Source organism: Zeus faber, assembly GCF_960531495.2.
Source record: "Zeus faber genome assembly, chromosome: 1".
In the NCBI taxonomy this organism is placed as follows: Eukaryota; Metazoa; Chordata; class Actinopteri; order Zeiformes; family Zeidae; genus Zeus; species Zeus faber.
In genome coordinates, this window is record NC_137193.1 from 38,361,751 (window position 1) to 38,389,598 (window position 27,848).

Below are 27,848 nucleotides of genomic sequence, written 5' to 3' on the forward strand. Positions count from 1 at the left end.
TCCAGGCCAGAGAAGATGGCCGAGCGGCAGCAGCGGCTGGAAGGCCGAGTCAAGATCGGCCACTACCTGCTGGGGGACACGCTGGGGGTCGGCACCTTCGGAAAAGTAAAGAGTTGAGTACGATTCCTAAACTGATGTCGAGCATGAAAAACCGTCGGCGGCGCGTCCGTTTATTGTTGTTGTTGATGGAGGAGGGCGGGTAGCTGGAGTCGGCTTCACCTTCACTTACGCTGGGCGCTCCGCAAAGTGCGTAGCGGCGGTGACCGCAATGGCGGCGCGTTGTCTGTCGGGTGTAGACGGGTTTGTCGAATCTGACTGTTTGGCAGGAACATTCCTCAGGCTGTATGCTCCTTATCAGCTGCAAGGTTACACTGCGCAACGGCAGTATTTGTTTTTTATTTACGGATTCTACTTGCGATGGGATTTTCTGTCTGGTTTTCTTTTTGAGTCAACCGACTGTAAACCTGCATGAAATACAAACAGCAGTAGAGACAGTATTACATAACTCCATACGCTTTATTTCGTGGCAGGGGGAGTTTATTAGTGCACCACTTTTCAGCTGGGCAAGGGCAATTCAAAGTGCTGTACACAATGCATTACATACATGATATAAAAACGCGATATAAAAGATTAATTAAAGCATAAATTATATGAAAAAGCTCAAGACAAGATAAAATGACAGGGATAAAAATCACATGAAGCTTTTTATGTGTCTGATTGTGTACAACACTGCACCAACCAAATTCAAAGTCAAATTGCAGGTACATGGAAATATACTTGGAATTCAGACAGATTAAACTAAACCAAATGAACCAATACTCATTACATTTCTCTACTTTGTTGTCAAACTCAGAAAACACACAGGCATGACATAGGAAGTGGTGACAAAAACTGTTGTCAACAGCCTGTGGAAGTCATGGATCTGCTGTACTCACAGACAACATGAATGAAATATGTATTCGGGGCAGTTCGGACATGCTGTCTTCCATTGATCCAGATCGGTCCGTTATTGTGGAATAACTTATTAAAAACTGTACTTTTGATCATCGCCGCAACGCATGTGCAAGTGACAGCTCACACAAGTCACATGATGGCATTGCAGTCAAGTTATTGGTCAACAATCGGGACCTCATTAAGATGGTGGAACATGCAGCTGTAACTGATGTCAGAACTTTATGGATCTGACGAATCGTGTGTGTGTGTGTGTGTGTGTGTGTGTGTGTGTGTGTGTGTGTGTGTGTGTGTGTGTGTGTGTGTGTGTGTGTGTGTGTGTGTGTGTGTGTGTGTGTGTGTGTGTGTTCTTCCTATGGGCTAGATAAACGATAGACCTGTCTGCCCCTCGGACGGTACCAACAATGCCCTCCCTAGCGATAAGGTGTTCCGCGATCAGCGTGCCGAAACAGTGTTTTTATTTCAGGTGTAGGCTGCTTTATTTTACATCTAAAATAAAGAAACCTACACTTTTTTTTTACGTCTGCTTATGGAACGAAACAAATGCGTATGAAATGAAACCGTGCGTAATGGGGACGCTTTCTCTGTGACTCCCCCATCCCCTCCTCTCCATGAGTAATGCGCCGAAAATAAAGCTGTGTTAATTCAGCTCTTTATTTGGTTTTAGTTTTTCTCTTAAAAAAAAAAAAGAACCGATATGAGTACCGTAAAGTACCAGATCGATAAGCAGTATCGGTAAGAGTAGTGTTACTGTGAACATGCAGGGAAGTGGGGATACTAAGTTGAATGAAGGATGAAGTTAGTAGTTACAGTACAGGTACTCCTCACTTAACGACCTACCTGTTTAACGACCGTTCGGACTTACGACCAGCTCTGTGACCAGTCTCTATTGTACACTACGTACAATACCGCGGCGTCTCAGCGTCAAGCATCTCATCACCGTTCTCAGTCTGTCTTGTTCCCCCAGTCTGTCAGTATTCACTTCACTAGTGTTCGCAATAGCCGCGCCCCCGCACCGTGAATTTAGACGGGTCCTCGCTTATCGACCAATTCGCTTAACGACCTGGTCCTAGGAACGGTACTCGTCGTTAAGTGAGGAGTACCTGTACTACTAAATCACTTTTCAACTGAAAAAACACATTAGCTCTGAATCATAAAAGAACACAGTACCCTGTACATTCAAAATGCAACAAAATGCTTGGCCCTAGTTCTCTCAGCCTTTTTAAAAAATAGCAATTTTTCTCTTTATCTGCATGCATGAATGATTTACATCCTATATTTTATCAAAAACAACTTGCACTTAAAGGAAAATGTATATCTTTAACATTGGGACTCAAAGCGAGTGTGGCATCAGAATGTTTTAAATTTATTCGGTATTGAGAGAATAGCTTCAACCAACTGCCACGCACTGAACTGTAATATGTAGAACAACGGGGCAGTTGGAAAAATAAGGTTTAGGTAAAAAAATAATAATAATTCCCCCAAAAAACAGTTTTCTTTTACGTCCAGTAGTAGTGGAACGGACTGTACGTCACAGTATCGCCAGCAGAGTGGTTTTCCTGTAAACCCTTCTCTCTCTGAGAGTTGGGTTCCTTCGTGGTCTGGGGCTTCATGCTCTTGTTTCCTTTGCAGTTGGGGAGCACCAGCTCACGGGTCACAAAGTGGCGGTGAAGATCCTGAACCGACAGAAGATCCGCAGCCTGGATGTCGTGGGGAAGATCAAGAGAGAAATCCAGAACCTCAAGCTGTTCAGACACCCGCACATCATCAAACTGTGAGTGGGCCCAGATGCCACGCAGACACATCAGAGGGGGAAAACAACAAACTTTAAATCATCTTTGATATTTAAACGTAATTTCTGATATAAAAACATAATTCAAAACTTTATTTCAATGTTTGTTAGTTTGATATTTTTTTCCAATCATACACAATTTATAGAAATATGTGTGACAAATTGTATAAGAAAATCAAAATTTGTGTATATAAGTAAGTAATCAAGAACAACAAAGTGTTGAAAATAGCATGGTTGTTGATAGCCTGTTTTTGAGGAAGGTCTTTATTTGTTTGTTTTGATCGCGCCCCCGGCATTTATTAGAGGCCCGGTTTTTATTTGAGTACCGGTTTATATTTGAGGAAATACAGTATTCCCTAACTTTCACAGCAGTCATGGCTGTGGTAACGCTCTGCTCCCTTTTCCCTGGGTTTGTTTTCTATGGCTGGCTCCTACTGAGCATGCTCAGTGAGGCCTCCCAGGGGGCAAACATGGGCTGCTTAACCCAGAGTTGGATCAGGGAATCTATTAGAAATGTCCAGTAAAGGAGTTTGAAGCCGCTCCCTCTTGAAACCATCCTTCTGCACCGCCGCGTGACTGGAGTTTTTACTTCTTTCTTTTTTCTTTCTCTCTTGCTTCTATACCTTTCCTTTTTGATTCTACACCTTTCTAACTTGTGTCTACACCTCTCACTTTAGATAACACAGTACTGTTTCCCCTTATCAGGGGAACGTTCTCTCTCTCACTTTCTCTTTCTCTCTCTCTTTCTCTGTCAACAGTCTTGGTGTTATTTTTAGCTGTGACTGCTATGGCAGACATGTTGCCTCTCAGGCCTGAGCTCTGCTGGTAAACAGAGCCACACAGGCTGCTTCACTAATGGTTATTTTGCTTCTCAATCTAATCACATAAAAAGCTGTGAACTCAAAGCAGAACAATCCTTAATTATGCTTTCATGCACAAACACCCAAGATAAACACGCCTGGTCTGGAATGTGACAAGCAGGACTCTAGAGCCTTTAAAGTGCTGTAAAATTACATGCAGCATCGCGTTTTGTGACACTGATCAATGTGGTAAAGACTAATGCTGCATTCACGTGGAACATGGGAGACAGCAAACTGGAAGTCATGTTAGTGGACGACGGCACGACTGTAGACCAGCAGAGAACACGGGCAACAGTACACAGCATTTGCTGTGCGGAGTTCAAGTACTTTAATTTTTTGCCGTCCTCTGCGACGGAATTTCAGCCGGATTTTAAATACAGTACACTGCACGTCTGCTGCGGCTGCCAGAGTTTATGCAGCCGGTAAATGCCGTTTTCTTCTTCCTATTTTTTTTTCTATTTGTTAAATTCATGGAGGCTGTTTGGTGCTTGTAGCAAGGAAGCAGATGGAGGATTTGGACGTGGTGGTGTTGCGTGGCACAGTTGGGATACGGTGATAAAGTTGCAGCCCCAGGTTATAACTTGTATAATATAATTAAATATAAATAATACAATTAATAATAAAAGAAGGGCTTCTATTGCAAGTAGTGTTGTCACGATACCAAAATTATGACTTTGATACAATACTTGCCTAAATATCTCAATGTTGATACTGAGAAGATACCAAGGTATAGATAATCATACGGACATTTCATAATTGGAATAATATTAATTTTTTAATATTCAAGTTCTATTTAAACTTTGTTCCTATAGCCCTAATCGACACATTGTCACACATTGACTCTTCTTATAAAAACACTGGCATCCTTAAAGTACCGGTACTAATAAAATGGAGTATAGTAACGTTTTTAACGGCAGGGCAAGATACCTTTCTAGTATCGGTATACCGTGCAACACGAATTGGCAATGGAAACAAGGTGATTCTCCATTGGTCACTCAGATAACAGATCATTGATCACTACCAGGAAATACATCTTTATAGTAGGGCTGAACGATTTCAGATTTATTTTTTGACCAATATTGCGTTTTACAATGCAATTTTTTTACAGTTCCTTATTTTCTCTATTATTCACTAGACACAAGCAACAAATCATTCTATAGTATCCAACACATTGTATTCAGTAACAGTAACATATAAACTGCTCTTTCCTATAGGCGAGGCCTAAGTTTTATGATGAAATGAGATGCATGAAATTATATGAATAACATCTTTATTTAACTATTGTATTGTTAAAAGAAAAACCTTCTGAGTAGAATATTGACTCATTGATTTAACTTGTAGCCTTGTAATTGTTCAAATCTGAAAATTAACATTTGAAAGTATGCAGCGTTTCAACAGAAATCTATAATTTATTATAAAAATGTTGCCATATGTCCACATACATGGCGCGCCACTCTGCGTGCTCAGGGACAGCTTTATGCTCATAAAAAAGACGCATTATTCTGGAAGAGGCTCAGTTCAGAAAGTGTCCCCATTACGCACGGTTCCGTTCCATACGCACTCGTTTCATTCCATTAGGAGACGTAAAATAAAATCACGCTGTTCTGGTGCGCCGATCGTAGCACCCTATCGCTGGTGCGTGCATCGTCGGTACCATGGAAGAGGGAGACAGGCGCATTTTGCGCACCTATTGCTCTCTCTCTGCGCCTTCCCGCCCTCCCTCCCAGGATTCCGTGCTAAGCAGCCTCCTATCTTGACTATAGGAAGAGCTGGCCCTGGACAGTCCTATTGTTTAGATTGGGGAAAAATAGATAAATAAAAAGTTTTTTCCTATCGCATTTTTTGCAATTAAAAAAAATTAAATTTGAAAATTGAATTCTGTTAATTTGCCATGTTGTTTTGAATTTGATTAATTGTTCAGCCCTACTTTATAGATGCGCTCTGTCTTGAAACCGCATAAAACGCCTCTCCAAAAATCAAACTACGCACAGGGCGACGCAGCAATCAGTGCTGGGATTGCCCCACTTGCTTTGGGCTCCTTACGTATTTTCGTCACGTAATTTCCTCCACATTAACGCATTCGACTTCATAAAATTATAAAATTCAAACCATTTTTTTAAATAACACGAACATTACTCTTAATACAGATATAGAGAACTGATCTAAATGGAAATATACCACGTTACAAATTATTATGCAAATTGGATTTAAGTGTCAAACATTACATTTTTTGTTTTTCATTTAAACCCATGGATGGTATTGTGTCTCAGGGCTCTTTGGGTCACTGAAATCAATCTCAGACCCCTGTGATAATAACTTTGCCAGGTGAGCCCAATTAAAGGAAAACTACTTAAGAAGGAGGTTCCACATTACTAAACAGGCCACAGGTTTCAAGCAATATGGGCAAGAAAAAGCATCTCTCTGCTGCCAAAAAGCGTCAAATAGTGCAATGCCTCGGACAAGGTGTGAAAACATTAGATATTTCATGAAAACTTAAGCGTGATCATTTTACTGTGAAGAGATTTGTGGCTAATTCAGAGCACAGACAGGTTTGTGCAGATAAAGGCATAATGAGGAAGGTTTCTGCCAGACAAATTCATGGGATTAAGAGAGCAGCTGCTAAAATGCCGTTACAAAGCAGCAAACAGGTATTTGAAGCTGCTGGTGCCTCTGGAGTCCTGCGAACCTCAAGGTGTAGGATCCTCCAGAGGCTTGCAGTTGTGCATAAACCTACGATTGGGCCCCCCCCCTAACCAATGCTCACAAGCAGAAACGGTTGCAGTGGGCCCAGAAATACATGAAGACTCATTTTCAAACTGTCTTCTTTACTGATGAGTGCCGTGCAACCCTGGATGGTCCAGATGGATGGAGTAGTGGATGGTTGGTGGATGGCCACCATGTCCCAACAAGGCTGAGACGTCAGCAAGGAGGTGGTGGAGTCATGTTTTGGGCCAGAATCATGGGGAGAGAGCTGGTAGGCCCCTTTAGGGTCCCTGAAAATGACGTGAAGTGAAGTGAAGTGAAAATGACCTCGGCAAAGTATATAGAGTCTCTGACTGACCACTTTCTTCCATGGTACAAAAAGAAGAAGCGTGCCTTCCGTAGTAAAATCATCTTCATGCATGACAATGCACCATCTCATGCTGCAAAGAATACCTCTGTGTCATTGGCTGCTATGGGCATAAAAGGAGAGAAACTCATGGTGTGGCCCCCATCCTGCCCTGACCTCACCCAATTGAGAACCTTTGGAGCATCCTCAAGCAAAAGATCTATGAGGGTGGGAGGCAGTTTGCATCAAAACAGCAGCTCTGGGAGGCTATTCTGACTTCCTGCAAAGAAATTCAAGCAGAAACTCTCCAAAATCTCTCAAGTGCAATGGATGCAAGAATTGTGAAGGTGATATCCAAGAAGGGTCCTATGTTGACATGTAACTTGGCCTGTTGAGATGTTTTTGATTGAAATAGCTTTTGATTTCAGTAAATATTACCTCCTAATGCTGCAAATTCAACAAATGACCATTTTCAGTTCTTTACAACCTATAAAATGTTTTGAAACTCTGTTGTGCATAATAATTTGGAACAGTGCATTTTGAGTTTTTTATTTTTGAAAAAAATACTGTTATCACTGGGAGGTTTGTTCAATAACATTCAAATTATAACCTAACGGTTGTTGACTTGAAAATTATACTGACTGTCATTTGCATCGACTATTTAGGAAAATCTGAGAAAAATATAATTTTCATAATTTGGAACGCGGTATACTGCGGAAACTTTTGGTTGGACATTACAGAATGTGAATTATGGCAAATCTATTGGGATCGGTCTGTTTTTATTTTTTTATTATATAAACATTACAATTCATGTGTGGCTCAAAAACTGGAATGAGTAGGGCGGTGAAATTTGGGAAAAACAAGATGTACAATAGTAATGTGTGCAATAATCGTAAAAGAGGGCGGCACTGCCAGCAGCAGTGTCTGCAGTTAGCACAGAACTAAAGATAGCTAGCTCACCACCGCTGTAGACACGTAGAAGGAATACCGGTGTAGTTAACGCTGAACCATGTCTCCGCCTTAAGTAATTTATAGTTCTGCGTCAAATAGCCACTGTAGGTACGCCGTGGGTGTCTACGCCAGTGCTTGTATTTAGATGGCAGTGTCAAGTCTATTTTAGCACGGACCTCATAAAAATGGATATGTTCCATGGTGTCACATCCGATGTGGATATTTCACGGCACAAATTGAGTGTCATTTGTTGGTCTTTGTAATTAGAAGATTTGTCGTATAATTTGACATATTTTTGAGCCTCTTCAGCCAATCTCTCTTCCATGTGCTCCATTTTTCAGTGTTGGGGGAATAAATGGAAATACGTAGCGAGAAGTAAGCTACAGCGGTGGTCTCTGCGCGCTACGCCGGTGACGTAGAGACCTACGGCCACTATTGAACACAGAACTATAAAGCAGCATTTGACGACGAAGCTTAACTTTGTTGAGATCTGCTGGAAAACAGATATTTGGCAGGAGAGCGTAAACAGAAACTGAGTTGGAAACCTCCAGTTAGTCTGGAACTGTAATTAGACCAACAGAGCTTTTATAATACAGTGGGCCATACATTAGTGAGTGTTATGTTCTTCACATTTGTTATTTTTGAAACATGCAGATCCAAAAATCGAATTCTTCCAGGCTCAACCAGATTGTGCACATACACGGACAACGGTGTCTTTGAAGGTCCCTTTGTCCCGCCTGGCAGGAGGGTCATCTTTTAAGGCACATGCGGTTATTATAGGTGCAAAGTTATTATTAACTTCAGAAATCGGGTTGCTGGGAAACAAATATGATCTAACCAGATCAGAGCGGTTGGAATTTTGTCAGTTTGAATACATTTATTTGCATATCACGGTTACTTTCTTTACTGGGTGATTTAATGAACTCATTGATACAACTTTCATTCTTAAGCCAAGATGCACTGTGGAGAAGTTACTCAAGGAATGTAGATTGAATTTATGGCGCGTCTGGAATATTTCAGATAAGGCTGATACCAAGATGTGATAGAGAGAGGGGGACAATGGGTGTTTACAAAGTGTGTGAAATTGTCCTTTGTTCATTTATGCATTGTGCTGTGGTGGTGTTTGTTTTTACGTTGCAGGTGTGAAGCAACTATGCAGATCCGACGATCCTCCACAAAAGAGCCTTGTGTGTTGTGGAGACTCGCAGCAATAAAACTGTGTTCTTATCCCCTCTCCTTGAAAGTGGGAGATAAGGGTTATTAAGGTGGAGTTACACTTAAAAATAAGTAGAAGTTTTTGACTAAAAGTACATCTTCAGAGCAAGTTAAGAAGAAATTGATGCGGTGATCTGGGCTCTTGCTGTGTTCTCTGCGCAAGCCCCAGAGGCCAACTTTGTCTTTCGTCTTTCTCTCGTTCTGAGATCTCCCCTTGTCGCGATTGGGCCACATGTCGTTGCGTCATGGCAGGGGACTTCAACCTCCTTTTCCGGGTCATTCAACCTCCTCCTTTTCCCGGGTCAACAAGCTTGTTTTTGCTACCGGAGCCGTAACATTGGAAGCATGTTTCGTAGATACCATATCTCCTCAAATAAAACCCGGTAATCAAGGCTGAATCTGAATCATTGTGCGGGTTTTCTTTCTCCTCCAGCGCTGTGCCGCGCACCACGCATCCCGTACGGTTCCTGTGTTCTGGGTTTAATGTGTTTTTATTTTAGATCTATTTTCGTTAGTTTCTACTTGTATGATACAAACCATACAATTTTAAACCAAGGGATGTTCCTTGGATGAGGACAGTGGATTGTGTAATGGAGAGAGAGAGAGCAATCTCTTGTCCACTGTGCTTTACGGCCGTTCCCATGTCTCCTAACAAAAAACTAATGCCAGTTTATTTAAGATGTATTTATTTTGAGGAGCACGGCACCCAGACGGCCACTATATGAGGAAATATGGGTACTGTCAATAAATGACATTGTTCTGGGACGATGTTCTGGGACATGTCCGGTGGTTCTAACGTCTTTTGTTCTCGAGTCTTTTTACTTCTTACCTCCTGCATCAATCCACAGACCTGGAATGTCCGAGAGGGGCCGAATGAAAACCAGTATTACGAGAGGACTGTCCGCTACACACAAAATGCAAATCTTAGGGTTTTACACCAATAGAAAGCATGTCTTTATGATTTCATTAGTTTGGCATAACCTTCTTTTTTACTTTTTTTTTTAATGTAATAATTTTAAGAAATTTGTAATTCATTGTAAAAGCACAATACCACCGGCATCTCAAAACATACCAAATCCGCAGGCTAGATTTAATTTGGAATGTCAAGGTCCACAAATCACCCTCCTGTAAAGCTCAGACAGGAGGCTGGAGGTGAAAAGCAGCCACTCAGTGAGGTGGAATATCCTCTCCATTTCACTCTAATGCTCTCATTGCTTGTGTTTCCTCAGGGGGAAGAGGGAGTGAGAGATGGATAGATAGATCTGTGTTTGTTGGAGAGAAGTGCTTGAGTGTCTGTCCCCACGGGAGATGAGATAGAAGATTTGTGTGGGGTACACAGTGAACTTTCTTTAGTCTCGGCTGAAACCACTTGGCGGATTTCACTTGCATTTTTTCTGTGCAGCCTTTGAGAATCCTGCCCCCAGGGACGACATGCATGCAATCATTTATAGTCATTTATGAAACTATACATAATATTTTCATTGCGTTTTCCTTGTCATTGTTTATCAGTAGTATTTACCGCAATGTGATCCTCTTAATTAAACACAATTTTGTAGTCTCATTTATTGATTTTGAGAAGAGGTGACTGCAAATCTCTGATAATGAGATCTGAGCTAGTTCAGGGGGTTTTATTGAGGAAAAACTAGAATTTTAATCTTTAAGTTTCTGTGGAGCTCAGTGTTACAGGCCTGGATTCTTTAAAATTTTGAATATACAAGCAATGTATATGGAGGTTGGAGGCTACATCTAGCCCAAGGTGGCTATACTTGGCCTTAAAACCTAGTTTTTCAAGTGGCAGGTGCAGTTGAAAGCAAGTGCTAATTTGTGTTCTGTCAGATAACAAAATGGAGCAATTTGCTTTGTACAGGAAGGACATGTATTTCTTTGAGTTAACAGTTTCTTTGTAGGATGTAATGGAGGAGGTTAAAGTATACAGAGATGGGGTTGGATGATTTGAAGCCAAACCAACTGTGACTTTTGTTAGAATTTGGAATGCTGGTATGTATGTGGCAGCTTGGTACCAACTAAACCATATAGAGATTCTTTATGGCGGTTCTCCTTCACCATAGGGACAGTGTGTGAAGTTGTTTGGATGGACTGGGATTCTGTGTGTAAACCCATAATTATCAGCATAAGGGATTTAACATTAGATCCTGTGTGTTACTGTATGTACACTTCCCATGATTATTGTGATGATGGATTCTTATGTAAGCTCAGTCCTAATGCTTCAGGCTCTCGGCAGCAATGAACTTGGCCTCACTCACTGTGTCTTTGTGCCCCGATACCTGTTTTTTGGTCTCCCGCCCTAAAATGGAAAAAGTTCTTACTTCTTACCCTAAAGCTGAGGTGGATTGCCTGTCAGACTGTTTTCTTCCATCAGTTAAATGTGGCCTCAATAACCATCAGTGTTTTTGTTTTTTATCAAACTGAGCTTTTATATGAGCAAACCTTATTACTTGAGGACACGACAATTGCAGACCTGCCATCTGCACACATTTTGTGTACCAACCACACAATTCTTCAAAATACGCTGGTACGAAATCCCACCTGAAAAGACACAAATTTTATATACTGTATATACAGTGGTACCTCGACTTACAACTGCATCTATTTATGACTAATCCAAGATACGAGTAGCGATAGTTGCGACAATTTGTATCAACTTGCGACCGACTGCTCCAAGATACGACCGTGGAAATTTGCAGTTGGCACGTCGGCGGCCGGTCGGCGGCCAGTCGGCGGCCAGTCGGCGGCCAGTCAGTCAGAGGGCGACCTACATCGTATGTGCACGTTGTTTGTGGCTTATCGATTTTTTTTCTTCATATTTACTGTGTTTGTGCTGTGTGTGTGCTGTGCTGCTACGACCTGTGGTTCTGTAACCCCTCCCTCTCCTCTCATTCAATATCCACTGATACGCAGCGCTTTCAGTGCAGCGGTACCTTTATTATCCTCCGAGGTGTAACGCTGCATTGTGATGTGAAATGGGAAGGGGGGGGGAGTAATAATCAAGCACAGAAATGTGACTGTAATGTTTACATATAAGATGTGAGATGCACCCTGATCTACCATTGACAGGAATTGGCTGGTTTTCAGATTGATCGGCCCATCAGTGTCAGATATATTTTCAGATTCTGTGCTGGTCAAATTGACATGCCTGATACTGTGCTCATGTACTGTACTGGTAAAAATGATATGATACTCAAACTCATTACAACGTAATATAACATAGTTGACGCTCAATAAGAGAGCGAAAGAAAGGAAACGTTGACTGTTTGGAGGTACTTCAAGGGAAACAAAGAAGATTCGATCAATTATTTATCTATCACTGTCACTACAGTGGAGCGTCAGCTCTGGAGCATGCGATGAAATGTTGGACTCTTAATTTTTTTTTTTCGACTCAGTACTTGACGAGTCAGTCAGTAAAATGAGTCATTCCATTTTATTCAATTGGTTTATTGAACAGTGAGCAAAGGAGGGCTATTATTATTATTATTATTATTATTATTATTATTGAAATACATTTGCAATGATTGCAATTTACTTTGGAATGACAATAGAAAGGTATGTTTGCACTTAATTTGAACTGGACATTTCCATGTTAGTTATATGTTCGTATCCTACTAACACTCAGTGAGAGTTACAGGTTGCATTATACTGAAACTTGGTGACAGTCCCATTCTATTTTATTGGAGCTCAGTGACTGTTCCCCGTTTACATTTTATTTTATTCAAAATCAGTGACCGTTCCGTGTTCCATTATTGTTCCATAGTGAAAAATGAACAATAAAAAACACAGTAGTTCCATAGTGAATAATGGAACAATAACAAACACAGAAGTTCCATAGTGAATAACGAGCAATAGTAAACCGTGTCAAAATCAGCAATTTCAGTGTGATCAGATCACATGACATTTGGCAGCTCAGGAAAAAAAAAAATCAGAAATCTGAAATGGCCAACAAAATTGCAATCACTGCATCTCTAGTTAGTGAACATGTTTGGGAACTTTATCAGATGATGCATTTCAAGGGTTATATCCTAATGAGATAAATGTGTATACTGTATATAGTTACATAGCCGTAGTATTTCGTATACGATGTGATTAGCCTCGCTACGAGATGGCTATGGTGTGAATAACTGATGGAGTAATTTAGCTGCAGTAACCAACACCAAGGGAGACTCCCTGGTACACTGTCGTGGTACTCAAAATATCTTCCCAAGGTTGGTAGGTCTGCTATTGTATTGATGGTAGTTCCATGCTAGTTCCACATTACTATTTGTCTAGATAGAAGATGGAATTTATTATCTTATCCTATAGCATCAGATTATGGCTGCACTTTTATTCCACAGGAAAATGTTATTACCATTGCATCATTCTTCCTCTTCACATCATTGTATGTCATATAAAATGGTCACCAAGTAAACTTTCATTTGGACAAAATATATGTAAACAGCATTTTTGCTATTGTGATTGAACTGCTATACTTAGTGAAATAAATCAGATATCATGCATGCTAACAGTAAAGTTTTCTATGGATTTTGACTCTGTAAAAAAATTGACAACAAATCTGTTTTAAAGCGCTGTTCCAAGGATTCTAATCTGAGTTTTAGGGGGAACATAACATATATAGAACACAAATTTGCAATATAATTCTTTCCCTGCTATCTACACTCTGGACGCCAAATGTTGTGTATTTGCAGAATTACCCTGATAGAGAAATCCATGTAGAAAACAAGTGAATATGATGTATGCCACTATCACATACCATACTGTGTTGTGTGTCTCTGTTAGGTACCAGGTGATAAGCACGCCCACAGATTTCTTCATGGTGATGGAATATGTGTCCGGAGGAGAACTGTTCGACTACATCTGCAAACACGGACGGGTAAGACATCGGATCTGTGGACTCTGAGATGTTTTTCAGGACTTGGCTGACCCGTTTTCCAGAACTGCCCGCCGCTCTGCTGCATGACCGAAATAATCAAACTGTAAAAAAATTTGGATAGAATCTTTAAGGACCAATTTAAAAACAAAAGTATTTTGATTCCTGTTACCTATAGTAATTATAATAATAATAGTAAGAATTATTGTTGTTATTATACTGGCTGCTATTGTTATTGTTTCCGGGAAAACGTCTCTGAATTTTGAAATCCAAAACTTCAGATATTAGCGGAAAAATCAAACAACTGTGACCTGAAATATTCAGCTGGTCTTGCTTAACTCACACGCCACTATTAATAAACAAAATGAATGAGATGAGATTAACAGAAAGATGTCATCATACTCTTTACTTTAAATGTAGAGATTCCGATTAAGAATGTCCATTCGGACCGTGTCCAGTGTAGACCCAGTCACTCTGTACTTGTTCCGACGTTAGCTTTATATTGATTTACGTGTATTTATACAGCTTCTTGCCTGGTAGATTAGCCGTATTAATGACAAATACAATAAAAAGTAGTCACTGCATTGAGTCGAATCCACTGGAATGTGGGACAGAGTGATGTGTTCAAGATCCAGCAGGCGTTGGAAAAATAGAAGCCGTGCAATGGTAATTACTCACAGAAAAACCATAACGTTTTTCGTATTTAATGGAAACGTAACTTATTGAAAATGTATTCCAAGTAAAACAAAAAAAAAAAAAGTTTACAAATAAATTATGTAAATTCAACTGCGATCGTAAATCGACATGAATACGTCATAATTGACGTATACGAGACACAGTCACCTATCGTCACTGATACTTTTTTGAATAAACATAATCTATAAACATTTTCCGACACCTCAGCTTAACAAACTTTATTGAAAAGGTGGAAAGTGTTTCTAGTATGACAATCTTCCATAATAATCCTAATGACAAATTAATGTTAAAGTTCCATAAATCTTGCTTGCATTACAAGTAATCTCTTAAACAGAAATTTTCAATTGTAGATTATTAACTGAAAAAATACAATAAAGTCATAATTACAAATAACATGTATTTATATATTTCTAAAATGAAATCTATTTATTGTTATGAAAAGTAATTACAAAAGATGTTTTTGTAATTGTTCCAGATGACTTGTCTTGTCATTTCTTGTCCAAATTTCCAAATGACTGTACTTTACAACTTACGAACAAAATTAGGACTGTTAGCTCAGCTATTTAGAACTGACCTATCTCATATGGCACAAATGATGTCCCTTTAGAAATGAAAATCAATAGTTGATGTCTGGTTGAAATGGGAATGCGTCATACGTAATGTCATGAAAGTTTGTTCATGGAAGTACACAAACGTAACTAACATGATGTTTGTATGTTCATTAAATTGGTGCATTTCACAAAAACCCCAAAATTGTAACACGTACCGAAAACAAATAAACTGGACCCTATGTATTGGTGCCTGCAGAGATATTTATTATTCTTCTTTTTCTTTGGGCTGCTCCCGTTAGGGGCTGCTACAGTGGATCATCTGCCTCCAATACCTTCTGTTCTGCGCATCATCCTCTCTTACCACTAACGCCTGCATGTCCTCCCTCACCACATCCATAAACCTTCTCTTTGGCCTTCCTCTTTTCCTCTTGCCTGGCAGCTCCATCCTCAGCATCCTTCTCCCAACGTAACTCTCATGATAAAATGTTGGATTTGTCATGAAGAGCGGAAAATACTCTTGCATATAAAAACTGCATATGACTGCATGAGACCAAGGGCAATAGACAACTTTTCAACTTTCCCCCCTAGCATTTCCAAGTGATGATGTTGTTTGCCCATTGTCGCAAAGACAACCAGATCGCTTCACGTTTTCCTCAGTGCCAAGTTCTGTGTAAGAAATGCGTAGCTGTAAACCCTCCCATTGTATCTGGATTTTTGCCTTTTCCTGCTGTCCTCATTTTTTTATTAAAAAAAAGAAAAACAACAAGAAAACGATTGGCTGCACCACCGGTGTCCACTGGTGAGGGAAGAAAAACACCCAACAGTCACTTTGCCCCTCCCTGGCACGTAACGCCGCGATCCCTGCTTCACTGTTTGCTCCGCTGTGCGTCCCCGTTTCCCCAAACATAACCAATAATAACTGTTTGGTTTTTTTTGTGGGTTTTTATTGATATATTTTATCCTAGATGTATTCCCCTCAACAGTGTAGGAGTTGATCACCTTCCACGACGCAATTATTATCTTGTGTATGGATGTGGATATTTTGGGCATTTTTATGTGTGAACACCCAAAATCTTTCCATTCCCTCTCCTATATAATTCCAGTTGCTTTTTTTCCCGCCCGTTACTGATTGTCGGTTTCTCCCTCCCTCCGTCAGGTGGAGGACAGCGAGGCTCGGCGTCTCTTCCAGCAGATCATCTCAGCGGTGGACTACTGTCACCGCCACATGGTGGTCCACCGAGACCTGAAGCCAGAGAACGTCCTGCTGGACGCCAGCAAGAATGCCAAGATCGCCGACTTCGGTAAGGAGACCCCAGTGGAAGCTCAGAAGGAGGAAACATGAGAGGGCTTACTATATTATATTGTTGAGCTGTATTGAACAGTAGGGTACTCTGATACAATTCAGTTCTATTGTTAAAGTTTCTGAATTGATTTAGCAAAATGTAATAGCTATACTTGTGAATCTATGTAACAATTTTCTTCCTAAATTTGTAACGGCTGAGACCGAACTGAACCCAACAGCACGACCACAAACACAATCAAGTAGACGTAACAGTTCTTTAATGGGACTCAGGCAGAAGACAGGTGAGGAGGTCAAACCACAAAATCAGTCCGTAAGGCCAACAATCTAAAAGGGGCAGACAAAGGGTGAATCCAGGTGGCGGGAACACGGTAGACCAACATGTCGTCATAAAACTATGATGTCATGACAGGAGAGATAAACAGGATAAGTGAAAGAATAACCCATGGCAACCTAAGTTGTGACAAAATTAAATACTCTACTACTGACGTACTGCTACTCTTGTGTTACCATTTATTTAAACTTCAAATTTTTTTTGGGGGGGGGGGGTTATTTTTAAACAACACAACACAAATCACTTAAAATTAAATTAATGTCAAATGAATTGGAATATTGGGGGGGCTGGGGGGGGTTGTGTGTGTGTGTGTGTGTGTGTACCAATCCGACATTCAGTATCGAGTCTGATATTGGCAGAAACGACTGGATCAGATATCGGAAATAATATATGTTGTAATTCAATACCATCGTCTGATGAATATCCCCCTGAAAACGCCATGTTGAAACACGCTTGTTGCGCTAGGGCCCTGGCTAACGCTGCTCACGTGCAACAGGACACACTGTCTCTGCTTCTCCGTGTCGGGGGGCTGCGTGCAGTGCTTTCGTCGCAAAGTGCGGGTTTGTGGTGTCGCAGCATAGTTGTTTTCCTGCCCCACAACTTGTGGCAGTTCCCTGGCCTGGTGTCCATCGCTAGCTCTGTTAGCTGTCCTAGCCGTCCAGCCCATAGGGAGCCTATAGGAAGCCCATGCCAAAACTAATGCTAGCTCGTCAGCCCACTAATTTATCTGAAAAATATGTGATTTGTTTGTTTTAATTTTTGAAATATTTAAACCCATTTAGATTTTTTTTAAATAAAATGTATTGAATTCCTATTATCTAAATGATATTTATTTTAATATTATAATTATTTTGTTATGTAAAATCGAATAATTTGATATGACCACAGCGAATATCAAAACAAAGCAAAAACATATAAGGAAATATCGGATACTATCAGACAGTAATATATAAATTCTTTATCAAAGTAGAGATGTATTCTAGACAATAAATTGTATGTACTCCTTTATTCAAACACTGCTCGCTCTGCATATTTTCCTGCTTTTTTTTTATCCTGTGCCAATCCCATGCATGATAAAATGTGAATTTATTGATATAGAACCACGCTCAATGCCCATTCCTGGTATATTGACAGTAGCCTAAACGAGACAGAAGGAGAGATTTGAAATCGAAAATCGATCTAAATGGGAGTACCATTTTGAATTTCAAACTGGGAAACTACAATCAGGTTCACGTTTCACCCTCTGTATCTTTTGAGTGATATCGTCCGACATGGTTGCCCTATTGGGGTGGTGAAGAGCCGCCAGTAAACAAATGCAGCGTGCGCTGGGGGCTGTCGACTGCGGCTCACCCGGTTGGGAGTTGGGAGAACTGCGGTCGGCTCTGCGGCGGGGTCTGCTGCACCGCATCCCTCAACGCACACTGCACCTGCCCACCAGCGGTTCTCGACCGCTCCCATAGGGCGGACGCGCCTACGCACAATGTGCGAGTTGACGACCGAGCCGAAGGTGTTTTTAGTACATGTAGAAGACAAGACACAGGTAGTAATTTGCCTTTTTTCCACCAGGGTTTTTTTTTTTATGCGCTTATTTTGGTGAGTAACTTAAAAGTAGTGTAATATCTAGCTTACTGTTTATTATTCCAAAGTCTAGTTTTGATAAAGCTCTTAACTGTTTAACTGTGTTGTTTAAAAATTCTCATATTTTTGTTATTGGTTATAATTGTTATTATTCAAATAAAAATAACATTTTGAAAAACAAGTGTTTTTCTTTACAAATCAAGACTCGAATAGTCAAACAATAGCATAGCCGCCAGTGCTGGGGGGGAAAAAAAAAAGTATATATTTAAATGTAATCATCACACCCCTACTAAACAAGTATGACCAGGACTATGTTACTCATTCCTGCATGTCATCGAATGCGCAGAATCTTGCGCATTCCTTAATGGTTATTTACTAGTTAAATGTCTTTTGTATCTTTAATACTAGGGGGTTGTAAAATAATGTGAACGTAAGGCAACTTTTCTTTTCGTAAGGAGCAAAAGGCCAATTGTGTTTTCTTGCAAGAGACGCATTCAGTTGAGGCAGACACTCAATTCTGGAAACGGCATTGGGGATCTCTATTTTCTTTCGTCATGGAACACCGCACTCGGCTGGCGTAATGATCTAGTTTAACAGGTTCCCTGGCAATGTAATTAACCACAGAAGTGATACGAATGGTCATTGGCGTCGGAAATGAACGGTGTAAACTATATTTTGTTATGCGTTTATGGTTATAACCAAAAAGCTAAGAACAAAAAATTCTTCTCATCTTTGTGTAAACTGTTAGAGGAATGGAAAGTCACATAACTGATCTCTGGTTAGACAGACTTCCATCGAGGGGACAGTGACATAACTATGCAACTATAATTGAATTGGTCACAAAAGCAAGTTTGACTGATTATTGTATGTGACAAATAATCACTTGAACTTATTGGCAAATGAAAAATCCCATTACTACACAATATACCTAGTTTAATTTATCTTATAACGGCCAGTGCTCAAGGATACACCATTGCTTAATCTCAGCATTAAGTAAATTTAGTAAATCATCTAAGAGACCTTTGTGTAATTTCGTTGTCCTTTTCATTGTGTAGGTTTCAGTCTATCCATAATCCTATATGCAAATTCAATAATAACCTTTTAGAATATGTACTTTTGCAAAAAGTCAAATTGATTGAAGAAATTGTTGAATTGGCAATGTGGGTTTTGAGTAAATGGGAGTCGTTCAAATTTAACGTTTGACAGGTTGCAATTAAGATGAGAAAATATTCTTCTAAACTTAAAAAACAGAAACAATAAGGCATTACTAATGATATCAACAAATTATGTTGTAAAGCTGAATTATCATTGGAAGAACATGGTAAATTAAACAGCCTTCAATTCCAACTAGACTATGTATTTGGAAAAAGCAAAGGGAGCATTTATACGTTCAAATGCTGAGGAAATGCATTGACGGCGTGTAAATTTGTCAACTGCTTGACTGATATGAATAAATCTTAGTCATTGGCTAGCCAAAGACCTTACTATTTTTGTTATTTATTTTATCTAAAGCAGAAGACATTTCCAAATTATTTCATCGATGTCACTCCCTATATGTCTCTAAAGCTAACTTAGTTATTTTCACAATTATTATGGAAAATAAAACCCATGTAGCAAGTGGAGAAATCCCAGGCCCTCCTTTGTTTGGTTGATAAATGATTTCAAGTTATTTTTCTCCTCACTTAAATTACTTTAGTAAAATAGCAAGACAGATTTGTGGGGATATCTTGTTTCTTGTTGTTTTTGATTCATGCCTTGAAGTCCTTGCTCCTCTGTTTTGTTTTTTTTTGTTTGCCTTGTGACTAATAAATAACTGTTTTTATATATTTCTTTATGTAGTTTTATATTTAGTTTATATTGTATTATGTGTATGTATTCTCTTTGAGTTATTGTATGTTCTTGAATGTTTGATAAATTAAAAAAAAAACATGGGAACTGCTCTGTTGTTGGCTGCAGAGACCAGCACAAAATGTTTTAATGTTTTAAAAGAAAGAGGAATTAATACCAACTGTCCGTAACAACTGCAGCAGAAGAGGGAAATGTAATTACTAAAAAATACAAACCAAAACAAAGGTATCCGGTCAGTGTGTTTTTATTGTAGATGTATTTATTTTATCTTTCAACGTTTCCTGGATATAACCAAAAAATGCAACAGGTGTCCCTGTGCGGTCCCTTACGAAAGTCGGAACAAACTTTTAAATGAGGCCTTGTAGATGTTGTTAATATGAGTAAAGATTCAACAACTGGGTTGCTAATTTCTCGCCTCAAATTTGTGCAGAAACAGATTTTGGTGGAATGATAGGGTGAAATCAGTGAAGGGCTCTCAGAACTGGGGCAAACCGTTCTGGAGTGGGAGTGGGGACCGGCAGCATTTTCATTTAAAGTGACACACACTGAAACAGCAGTGGTATTTTCAGCAAATAACTTGAAAGACATGTTTTGGAGACCTCAGAGACCTGAAAAGGAGCATAATAGGTTCCCTTTAACGTCCTCTTGACACATGGTCTGAGTCGCATCCATTCGTCTCCAACCATTGTTGCTTCCATTCACTCGGAAACTAAAATGTTCCCAATTACGATAGAATGGCTGTAGAGGGTTCCTCACCATCTGGATTCTCTTTGGCCTCCACCTCGTGGGGGCTGGGCTGGGGAGGCTCCTAGCAACAGACCGGCCTTCTGTCGACGCTTCCGAGGAACCTTGAAGCTCCGTCTCACCAGATAGGGAAGGAAGGATAGAGAGAAGGGAGGACAGAAGGAGTGAAAGAAGGCAGGACGGAAGGAGTGACAAATGGAGGCTACGAAGCGAGGTCAGGGTGGTGCGGCGGTACAAGTCCCAGAATTCCATTTGAAACTAATGTTTCCCAACTAATGTTTTCCCCCCCCAACATCCGGGTATATCCAAAAGAGGAAGGAGGCTTTTACTTTTTTTTGGTATTGCCAAACCAATCCCAGGAAGGAGTTTGTGTCCATGTCCTCTGATTTGTCCACAGGTCTGTCCAACATGATGTCAGACGGAGAGTTCCTGAGGACGAGCTGCGGATCCCCCAACTACGCTGCTCCAGAGGTCATCTCAGGAAGGTGTGTGTGTGTGACTGCAAAGTAATGATAAAGGCTTGGAGCACTGAACATGTAAATATGTACAGTACATGTGCTTGGATTATTATATACTCACCCACCGTGGTCTGCAAGGAATTGTTTTCCAACATTTTAAATCCTAGCCACGACCACCTCACACTGTCACTCTCACTAGCGCTGCTGCCCCTTTCACTGCTTGTTCGTCTTCGTTTGCATGTACAACTCTCAACATGAACGTTGAGTTATATGTAAAAAAAGAAAATCAAAATGGATGCCCTTTTATTAATTTTTTTATATATCATAATTTGTTGTCTACCAGTGAAACTGATTCCCAAATCGATATTCTGCCACATACATGTTGTGCTGTACCATTTATACCCCCCACCATCCTCCACCCAGGCTGTATGCAGGACCGGAGGTGGACATCTGGAGCTGTGGTGTGATCCTCTACGCTCTTCTCTGTGGAACGCTGCCCTTTGACGACGAGCACGTCCCCACGCTGTTCAAGAAAATCCGCGGCGGTGTCTTCTACATCCCAGAATACCTGACGCGCTCCGTGGCGTCGCTCCTGATGCTGATGATGCAGGTCGACCCTCTGAAGAGAGCGACCATTAAGGACATCCGGTACGCAGAGCACCCCTCACCGAGAGCAGCTCTGCAGGGCTTTGCTCTGCATTCAATGGCTCAAACAGAACACACCAGAGCACAGGGTCTCCATGAAGCTACGCGTTGTGTTTAATAAAGTTCACCGCTTTTCAATGTCTTACAGGGTCTTTTTAATGTCTTATTATCTTGGTTTCCATCATTCATAACTGTTCATAGCACAATCTGCTGAGCCCTTAATTATTGAGAAACCTACCGCTATGTCATTGTCATTTTTTATGACATAAATCTTTTCCATTTTGTCCAAAGAGATTTACAAATGGGAAGATCTTTCTCCAGCAAAGTGTGTTTTGCTGATGGTGTGAGTGAGGACTGAGGCTGCACGTTATGTGTTTTTTCTTCAGAGAACACGAGTGGTTCAAGCAGGACCTGCCCGGCTACCTCTTCCCCGAGGACCAGTCCTACGACACCACAGTGCTGGACGAGGAGGCCGTCAAGGAGGTGTGCGACAAGTTCGAGTGCACCGAGTCGGAGGTGATGACCAGCCTGTACAGTGGAGACCCACAGGTACAGAAACTAAATTATTTTACTGAATTATACCAGACTTAATTCATAGCTGAAGTTTATCACTTAATTTTCCTAAGTTAAAGTGTGTGGTGTGGGGTTGGTGTGGTTTGAGAAGCCACACCTGTCCTGGGTCTAGGTGATTTGGGCCAGCATCAGTGTGGCTGTACACCTGTTGCACGTTAGCGTAATCAATAAGCAACAGGTGGAACTCCTATCCCAACGCACACAGGAGAAGAGCCCTGGTCATGACATGCTGTCTAACTGCTCCGGGGCGTTTTTCCACCCAACCCGCTCGCTCCTATAAACTGGTGTTCTTCTACTACATTGTCTGTGTCGGAGGGCCCTGAAAACGCCACTTGGGTGCCATGTGATAGGCGGATCTGCCACAATGTGCTTCACCAAAAATCAGTAAGAGTAATGGTTAAAACAAACATGAGTGAAAATATACTTTAGATGGTAAAACACATGTAAAAATAATACAAAAAGTGGAAATACAATTGTTCTCAAATAAAACCGAAGACAGTGAAATTTATTATTTATTATTTGCTTTTGAATTTTAAACACTGAATTCTGATGACGAGCCCGATCAACTTACAGGACTTAAAGGATATGTTGCTAACGTTTTGGGGCAGGACCATGCCTCTACGGGTCAGAGCTGCTGCTACACAATATTAGTGGTTATTAGTGGTGGTTTTAATGGTGAGAGAGAGAGGGGAAGGTGGAAGGGTTATAGATTTACAGAGAAGATGTTAGAAAGAGAGCTTTTTCCCCCCCCTAAGGGTAAAAAGTACTTTCTGTTGTCCAAAATGTTATTTCCTCCCTGCAGGACCAGCTGGCAGTGGCCTACCACCTGATCATCGACAACCGGCGCATCATGACGCAGGCCAACGAGTTCTACCTGGCGTCCAGCCCGCCGCAGGGCTCCTTCATGGAGGAGGGCATGCTGTTGCCCCCCGGGGTCAAGCCCCACCCGGAGCGCATGCCCCCCCTGCTGGCCGACAGCCCCAAGGCGCGCTGCCCGCTGGACGCCCTCAACACCACACGGCCCAAACCGCTGGCGGTGAAGAAAGCCAAGTGGCACCTGGGAATCCGCAGCCAGAGCCGGCCCTACGACATCATGGCCGAGGTGTACCGCGCCATGAAACAGCTTAACTTCCACTGGAAGGTATGCAGTTTGGGAAATCTATGTTTTTTTTTTATTTTATTGCAAGCTCTCGTGAATATTGCGGAAATGAACTGAATTAATTATTGCCATCAGAGGACGTGACCTATGCAGGGATCCCTTTGCCTGAAGCTGAAACCTGCAGGTTCCCTGTTCTGTCTGAATGGACGTGTGTTCTGTGTTTTTAGGTGGTGAACCCGTACCACCTGCGTGTCTGCAGGAAGAACCCGGTGACGGGGAACTTGGTGAAGATGAGTTTGCAGCTCTACCAGGTGGACAACAGATCCTATTTGCTGGACTTCAAGAGCATCGACGGTAAATATTCACACAACACTAGAGCCACCGGCTCTGGAGGCACAATCTACTTTCTGCATTGCAGAGCAGTGGAATTTAAAATAGTTGGCGCAACGGTGCGTCTCCCTCTCCTCCAGCGTTTCACTGTGTACAAGAGAAAGTGTGTCTTTGACCAGAATGTCCAGTTATTCCACTGATGGGGCGATGAAAGTGGGAAATGGACCCGACCATCACAGACAGAATGTTCTTTAGTGTAGAGGTTCCCAACTACCGGCTCAGGAGAGGAGCCCTTGTCAGTTTGTGGCAGTTTTGCCTACCAAACACCATCCGAGTGGCGTTTTCTGTGACCTCCGGTACAGAGACACAGACAACGGGGTAGAAAACAAGTTTATTGTTGAGAGGGGGCTTGATGGAACGAGCCCCGGAGCAAATGGACAGCATGTCATGAGAAGGGCTCCTTTCCTGTGTGTGTGGGCATGGACCTGTTGCTCTTTAGACCAATCAACGAGCATGTTATATAGCCACATTGATCCTGGGCCCAAAATACCTAAATACCGATAACAAATGAAAACCAAAATAATACTAACAATGAAGTGAATAAGTATATGGCCAAGAAAACAAGGAGGAGAAAAATAAATAAAATGTAAATAAATTGTGAAACTTGTTCTGATGAACACAGAGCTGGCTGGTATCCTGACTGGAATTTATGAATTAATGCTGTCTTGCTCTTTTGAGTTAATTTCCATCATAATTTTTTTTTTTTTTAAGTTGACTTAAAAATATTGTGCCACAGTTGTTGAGAAACTCTCTTCTACAGTAATAAATTGTCTCCATTTTAACTTTTTGTGACTACCGAAATGTGACCCAAGTGTATCCTTACACCCCTATATCTCACACCGCCTTTTCTCTTCTCCCTCTCCTCAGATGACATTGTGGAGGCAGCGGGCTTCAAGTCGGGCTCCTCCACCCCCCAGCGCTCGGGCTCCACGGCCAGGCTGCACCGGCCCCGGCTCAGCGTGGATTCAGCCAGCCCGGCGGTGGAGCTGCCCCAGCTCAGCTCCTCGCTGCCGGGGTCTCTGTCCGGCAGCGGGCCCCTGCTGGCGCCGCGCCAGGGCTCCCACACGATGGACTTCTTTGAGATGTGTGCCAGTCTGATCACCACGCTGGCTCGCTGAGGCCTCCGTGTCCCCCCCACCCAGAACCTCACCCTCTTTAAATTGTACTCTGATGCTGGATTTCAAGATAATTGCAGATCTGGGTGTTTTCCTGAAGTCTCATGTGGTTTCCTCTCTGTTTTTCCTCTCCTCTTTCCGCTGCTATTCTCTCCTCTAGTTCCCTATCTGAGTCTAAATGAACTGTGAACGAGTGAAAACCAAAAGCGCTCCCTCAGCGTCGCCCTCTGGTGGTGGATCTGCAAAGAGAAAACCTCTGAGAGTGACAGAATCATCAGTTTGCTTTAGTTTTGTTTTAAAGTTTTTACACACAGCCAGAAGGACGGAGTCGACTGGTCAAGGTCAACCCGCAGAGACTGATCCTGGGACAGCAAACCCTGGACTAGAGGTCAGAGGTCACATCAGTTTGGGTGCGGGTTAAAACTAAGAATCCCAATTGAAATGTCACCAAAACACTGGACACTAGCGTCCAGGTCACATTAGTAGTTTTATTTCAGATTTTATATGGTTTTGTAAAGAAAGGGTCATCATGTAATATATATATTTATATTACGCTCACTTTATGTAGTTGAAGATGTCAACAACAGCATACCAAATAAGAGTTTGTACATGCATAGAGAATTATTATAACTGTTCCTACTATTATTTAGATACCAGATCCATATTTATTTTTAAGAGATTGTTGTGACTTTAGGCGAGAGATTGTTTTTTAGGCACAGTAATTACTTTATTTAAGCACTGCGTTGACATAAAGAGTTTGACTCGTAGTAATATCGTAGACTAAGGAGAGTGTGTGTGTGACTGCTGGTTTTAGCCTCAAGACACAGATACACACCTCTCTCACATTTGCAAACTGTTAAAACTATGCACATATCCTCCCTTTATTTTTATTCTTTGAAAACTCTTTACCGTGTGCTAGTTGAGCACAGTAAAACGCCAGTTCCCAGATTTCAATGGAAATGCTCACATGTGGTAGTAAAATGAAAATACAGTCTTAACTTTCAGCCTTTGCATTAAACAAATGCAATTTAAAAGCTCATGCAGGTCTGCAACAACACACCAAAATTCCAGCCTTTATTCAGATGGGAACATTTCCCTGTAAGGCTCAGACAGACTTGGAAATAAAGACACACATTATGTAATAGGTTGTTTCAAAGCGTGGCAAAACTTAAGTATTGCCTTCAAGATGTTTGTTACAGATTGCTGCAAGTTATTAGATAATAAATGAATTAAAATGTGTTACAAAGTCAGATAGCGAGGTAAGCCACAGAAGTCTCATACTGAGGTATGGAATGTGTGTATGTATGGTATATAACAGTAATATAAATTTACAAATAGAATGTGATGTCGAAGGGGGGGATGGTAAACATGACCTTAGCTTGTGTGTATCTGTGTCCGTTGGTTAAAACAAGCAACAGGAACTTTTCTCCAGCTGCCTTAAGACATGAATACATGCATCCATTCTGAGTGCACCAGAGTACTACGTGTCGTGTCGTCTTGACGCGATTTGAGTTTAGAGTCTTTCTTTATCAGAATGTTGTTCTGGTGTTTGTATGAATTCAAATGAGTCAAGTGTCTGTAGCTGGGTCACTTTATCTGCGTGTGCTTTTGTCTTGTCATTGTTCTCAGCTCTGTGTGTTTGAGAGCTCTTGTCATCTTCTCAAATTCCTCGGTTCACAGACCCGTTCAAGTTATAACTAGATTTTTGCCCAAAACAATGATGGCACTGACATTTAAATGTTCCTTCAAATATCCGCTGCGTTGCTTGTGTTGTCGTTACGAGGATTGTTTAATTTCCCCCAAATCTTTACACGAATGAATGAATGTAAAATGAAGCTGGTGCTGCTCAGAAAAACAAACTCGCTCTCTGACGTTCTGATTTTGCATTTCTTTGTGAGTTTGGCGTTTTCTTATTTCTGATTGCAGTTGTAGTTTTGACGGGGATGAGTTTGTTGCCTTTTGGTCTCAGTATAACACGGCGTGGAGATGAGATGTTCTGGAGCCACGACATCTCCCCTGCTGCCTCCGTTCTGTTGGACTTGTAGTCGTTTGAACTTACTATGTGGAGCTGGTGGATCATTCTGCCTTACGAGAGCAAACTGCTGACTGCTTCTGTTGCAACGACAAAAGCCAAACTCTGAAATCTTGTGTTCTTTGTGCGGTTCCGACTCGATGACCTCGCCAAAAAAACGTCTTTATCTTTCTGTGAAGTTCTGGTGGGTTCTACCTGAGAGCAGAGGTGGAAAATTGCAGCTTTACAAAGTGAAGTTTTGCTTCTCATGGTTGAGTCAAAATCCCAAATTTCCACCTCTTCCCTGAGCGGCAGGGAGGAAACCCCACATGTTCATCTCGCTGCCTCGGATCACAACAGCATCGACTGGCCAGTTATGCATCCACTACAGACCTCTGCTAGTTAAAAAACAGTCGCAGTATCTCAGTTGTGGGGGCGAGATCCAAAATATCGCCCACTGTAACGGTATGTGCGGTCATATATAATGCGGTGTTGTTCGTCACCTCTTCTGTCTGGTGTTCTGGGCGGGAGGAGTCCCATGTTGTGCAAATGGAATTTGCACATGGGCGTGCATTTCTGAAAAGGTTTTGGGGATTTCTCTTGTTATGCACTGCATGGTGTTGCTGTTCTGATTTGCACTTTAATTACTATTTATTGTAAAACTGAATAAACAAACAAACATAAAGAAAGAGACACTTTCTTGTTTGCAAATCAACAGACAAAAGATTTTCTGTCTGCGTATTTTATTAAAAAAAACAAGTTCCATCCATTGATGTAGTGTAGGTTTCCTGTCTCTAATACTGAGTATT

The 27,848-nt window shown here is 41.3% G+C and overlaps 1 protein-coding gene across 1 annotated transcript; it reads left to right on the top strand.

The window, feature by feature from the left end:
- prkaa2 (protein kinase, AMP-activated, alpha 2 catalytic subunit) lies at positions 1 to 27,764 on the top strand. The gene is made up of 10 exons (XM_080006956.1): positions 1 to 112; positions 2,584 to 2,725; positions 13,607 to 13,700; positions 16,101 to 16,245; positions 21,146 to 21,233; positions 21,630 to 21,854; positions 22,238 to 22,400; positions 23,227 to 23,565; positions 23,751 to 23,877; positions 24,781 to 27,764. Exons 1-10 carry the CDS (start codon positions 16 to 18, stop codon positions 25,029 to 25,031), a joined length of 1,671 nt encoding a protein of 556 aa, XP_079863082.1. The 5' UTR covers positions 1 to 15; the 3' UTR covers positions 25,032 to 27,764.
- Positions 27,765 to 27,848: the final 84 nt, after the last annotated feature.

Coding starts and splice junctions, on each gene's coding strand:
- prkaa2 (XM_080006956.1), top strand. CDS start 16: ATGGCCGAGCGGCAGCAGCGGCTGGAAGGCCGAGTCAAGATCGGCCAC. Junction 16,246..21,145: donor TGCCAAGATCGCCGACTTCG/GTAAGGAGACCC, acceptor ATTTGTCCACAG/GTCTGTCCAACATGATGTCA. Junction 23,878..24,780: donor GGACTTCAAGAGCATCGACG/GTAAATATTCAC, acceptor CCCTCTCCTCAG/ATGACATTGTGGAGGCAGCG.